The 4,823-nt window shown below is 44.1% G+C and overlaps 1 protein-coding gene across 1 annotated transcript in view; it reads left to right on the top strand.

Moving 5' to 3' along the window:
• The window catches only part of sacs (sacsin molecular chaperone), a 16,406-nt gene that overhangs the window by 3,402 nt on the left and 8,181 nt on the right, over window positions 1-4,823 (top strand). The window contains exon 4 of the mRNA XM_025055199.1: window positions 892-4,819. Coding sequence (XP_024910967.1) covers window positions 892-4,819 — 3,928 coding nt within the window. The remainder of the gene's footprint in view (window positions 1-891; window positions 4,820-4,823) is intronic.

Here is a 4,823-nt window from a genome sequence, read left to right as displayed (position 1 = left end):
AAGTCCTGGGTAGAGGTCAGGCTCATTCCAGCAGCCTTTTCTGCAGACCTGATTGATGGTTGCTGTCTCTTCGTGAATATCTTGGTTGCAGAACTGAACCTTGCAGTGACAGAGTTGCACAGAAAAGAATTATTGCAGTGTAGAAGTTATTTGGCGTTCCTGTGGAGGGTTGTATTTGCTGCTATGGTGAAGGAAGTATTTGATTAGTACATATGCCTCCATGTTTGTAGCAATGGGCTTGTTAATGTTTAAGACTCAGTAAAGAACTACATTTTTGGTAACTTCAACCGTTGATCACATGTAACTTAAAAGACTAATATTCCTCTGAAAAAGACTTACCTAAAATAAAGAATTGCACTAATTTGCCTCTGAAATAGAAAAAAACACACACATCTGTACATTAGCGACATTTACCTGAATTTGTCACTTGAATTGCAGTGCAGCAGTATCTGTGGGGCTGCTCAGGTAGGTCAGTGTGTGTCAAAGAATGAGATCTTTTACTACTAACCTGAACTAATGCACGCAAGTGAAATACTGTTTGTATTCAATAAGTGTCGTGTTAAAAAATAACAAAATAAAACAAAAAATCTAATATGGATCAGTTGTATTTTTGGGTTTTTCCTGTCAAATTGGCATGTGTTTTTATTGTTCAGAAATATAAAAAAATATGTGTGTAACACAGACAATGCCGGTGTTTGTGCATGGTTTTTTGTTGCCAAATCATTGCAAACCTTCCATAAAAATAACAATAAAAAGAAATATAAAAAAATATTTTTGTGTGTAACACAGACAATGCCGGTGTGTGTGCATGGTTTGCATTAGCAATTTGTTGCCAAATCATTGCAAACCTTCCAGTGCAAGTGCATAATATTTTTTTCAGGTTATAAAAAGTTTTAATAATATATTTTATCAAAATAACTAAGTCAAATTTCTATTTGTCTGTCTCTTTTCCAGGGAGAACCTGTACTCAGTTACTGGTGCTAAACCCAGACCGATCAGCTCGACTTATCAAAGAGATCTTAACGACAGCCTGGCCTACGAGAGACTTCGTTGTCCAATGGGAACCTGGGAACAGAGAGCTGAAGCATCCTACCGTTTCCTGGCTGAAGAACATCTGGAAGCATCTGTATATAAACTTTGCCGGGGACCTAAGTATATTTGAAGACATGCCTTTAATCCCGAGCGTACCACTGGAGGAAAACATGGAGAAAGTGAATCTTCTACGCCTCAAAACTCCCTCCCCCATAATTCACGTGGACCAGAAAGAGGCACAACATTCCGAGAACCTCACTGACATAATGCAAAGGCTTGGAGCAGTAGTGATCAAAAAGTTTGACCCGTGTTTGCTGCATCCTCGGCTGAAGAATTACATTCAGCCATCTTCTCCGGCTTCGCTTCTGCAAATCATGGACAGACTGGCAACACAGCGGCTGTCCAGCCTGGTCTCAGCTTTCTCAGCTAAAGAGAAGGTTGCACTCCGACACTTTCTTGCAGGATTGTCAGACGTCACAGAGAAGGAAAAACATACTTTGCTTGAACTTTCTATCTTTGAGAAAGTTGGCATCATCTCTGAAGGGACCCCGATGTTTACTTCACTTCGAGGAGCAAGGGCCTTACACCATAGAGCCAAGTACCCACCGAATGTAAAATTATCCATCAATCTTGTGAGTTGCTGTGACGAGGAGTCAATTCGTCTCATCAAAATGCTCAACGTGGAACAAGTGAAAACCACTGAGTGTCTGAAATTCATCATTAAGGATGTTGAGCGAGGGTTCTACGCAACAGATGATGTAACAAAAATCATGCTGTGGGTTCTTAAAAATCTGACCTTTCTAAAGAATGAGAATTCCTCTGTGGTTGGAAGTCTTTCTGCAGTCAAATTTGTTCAAATGCCAAGTGGAAATATAGTCAAGGCCTCAGATCTGTTCGACCCAGAGTTGGAAATTCTGCAGAATCTCTTTTACATGGAAGATGAAACAAGATTCCCTACAAGCACATTCACGTCTTCTCCTGATGTCCTTTATTCCCTCCGACAACTGGGACTAAGAAATGAGGTACAGCTCAGTGAAAGTGATGTACTTTTGGTAGCAAAAAAGATACAGGAGTTACAGAGGAGCAATGAACCTGATTGGGATCATATAATCAAAAAGGCAAAAACGTTGCTGCAGATACTAAACAGACAGACAAAGCTGATCAAATCAAGCGATGCTCAAACGTCACTACTCAAGCTTAAATGGGTTCCTGTCTGCAAAGAACGACCGCCTACTTACCCTAAAACCCTGGCCTGGGTTGGAGATACGCTGAACATATGCTCACTGTCTGAGATGTGTGACATCTCCCACGCGGTGCTTGTGGGATCCTCAGTGCCACTGGTTGAGCATACGTCTGCAGGTATGAAAAAGGCACTGAAAATAACCGTAGAGCCAAAGGTCAGTCAGGTTTTGCAACAGTTGAGAGCAGTGAATGACTGGCATAAATCTCAAGCTTTCACCACAGAGGACTGGTACCAGTTTCAGCAGATCTTGTTTGAAATATACGGCTTCATGCAGGCCCATCTTGAGGAAGCAAGAGAAGCAATGAAATCACTTCCCTTTGACTGGGTGTGGACGGGAAAGACGTTTGCATCACCAGGCCACACCGTCGTGAAACCCCTCCCTAACCTGGATTTACAGCCGTATCTGTACTCCCTGCCAAAGACAATCCGAAAGTTCCACAAGCTTTTCAAACTGTGTGGTTCAGTGGAAGAGGTCACTCCCGGTCATGTGCTCGAAGTCATCGGCACCGTTCAACAAAGATGTGAGGGAGAAATCACCACGGAAGAAAGCAAACGGGACATTTTGCTTTTGATCAATATTCTGAGATGGTTGTACAACAATCACATCAGCGTGGACACTAACATGCACGTGCCAATCCTGTGTTACAAGGATCCAAACAAGTTAGCAATGAAGCCCATACACGAGTGCACCTACTGTGACATCAAAGTGGACGACTTGAACGACTTACTGGAAGACGCATCGGAGCCCATTGTATTAGTTCACGACGACATCCCCATGAAAACTGCAGAATGGCTGAAGGTCCCGTGTTTGAGCACACGGCTGCTGAATCCTGAGAATCTGGGCTTTGAACAGTCAGGTCAACGAGAACCACTGACCGTAAGAATAAAGAACATCTTGGAGGAGTACCCATCTGTTGCAGACATTTTTAAAGAACTCCTACAGAATGCTGACGATGCAAGTGCGACAGAGTGCAGCTTTCTCATTGATATGAGAAAAAATACTGACATCAGAGAGAATCTTCTGGATCCTGGCATGATCGCCTGCCATGGGCCGGCCCTCTGGTCCTTTAACAATTCCGTGTTTTCCGACACAGACTTCCTCAATATCACGAGACTGGGAGGATCAGTAAAGAGATGTGAAGCAGACAAAGTCGGCAAGTTTGGCCTGGGCTTCAACTCCGTTTATCACATCACAGACATCCCCATTATCATGAGCAGAGAGTTCATGATCATGTTTGATCCGAACATCAACCACATTGGCAAGCACATCAGAGACAGGTCTAATCCTGGGATTAAAATCAACTGGAGCAAGCAACAGAAACGGTTGAGAAAATTCCCCAACCAGTTCAAACCCTTTATCAACATATTCAACTGCCAACTTCCTCTGGCTCAGGATTCCCCGTACAAATACAACGGTACTCTGTTTCGACTTCCATTTAGGACAGAGCAAGAAGCATCAGCCAGTGAAATCAGCTCCCTCTACTACAACACCACAGACATCTACTCCCTCGTTGATGAGTTCAGCATCTGCGGTCACCGATTCATTCTGTTCACGCAGCACGTTGGAAGTATGGTGTTGAAGTATCTGAAATGCGAAGAACCAAACCCAGCAGGAGCACAAGATGTTGTAATCGTCAACAAAAGCGTGTGGTCGTCTAAAGCTTCATACGGACCTTTAAGTATCCTGAAGGCTGCAGCAAAGGTCATAAAGAAAGTAGCCAGCACCAACAAAGTACCTGCTGATATTCCAAAGTCTGGTTGCATCATACGTGTTGTCGTGGAAGAGTTTCACAATGTGTTCAAACGCATCGTTGATCTTCACTCGCCGTTGTTCCGGGGTTCTGAGGACGATCCTAACCAGTACTTCGAGATGGCGGCTAAAGGAGTTCAGACAAGAAGACTCACTGATGAAATGCCCCAGAAGGCAGTTGAGGTCACCAACTGGCTCATCTGCTCGTGCATGGATGTTACAGAAGCCCTAAAGTTTTCCCTGAATGATAGTGGGAAAAGACTTGGACTGGTGCCCTGTGGAGGGGTGGCTGTTCTGCTTTCAGAGGAAGAGAACCGCAAATGGACGGTGAAGACTAATGCTACCCCCATTGGGGAAGTGTTTTGTTACCTGCCGCTCAGAATCAAGACAGGTCTGCCAGTCCACATCAATGGCTGCTTTGCCGTGACTTCCAATCGCAAAGAAATCTGGAAGACCGACACCAAAGGGCAGTGGAACTCGGTGTTCATGAGACATGTCATTGTCCAGGCCTACATGGCAGCACTGACGATGCTGCGTCTACTGGCTGAAAGTGAAGAGCTGCTTAACTACAGCTATTACGCAGCTTGGCCAGATCCAAACCAGGTGCATGATGACTTCACATTGATCTGCCAAGGTGTCTACCAAGAAATAGTCAAAGGTGGGGAGGGTGAGCAGGCTAAGGTTTTCTCGGATGGAAAAATGTGGGTGTCGATCAAATACGTCCGATTTCTTGACGACGCCTTACTCTGCAGGACAGACATTGGTCCTTCTGCATTCAAGATATTCCTGAAATATCTC

Source organism: Cynoglossus semilaevis, chromosome 4 (genome assembly GCF_000523025.1).
Source record: "Cynoglossus semilaevis isolate Cse_v1.0 chromosome 4, Cse_v1.0, whole genome shotgun sequence".
In the NCBI taxonomy this organism is placed as follows: Eukaryota; Metazoa; Chordata; class Actinopteri; order Pleuronectiformes; family Cynoglossidae; genus Cynoglossus; species Cynoglossus semilaevis.
Note: the sequence above shows the minus strand (reverse complement) of the source record. Positions and strands in the feature narration are given on the sequence as shown.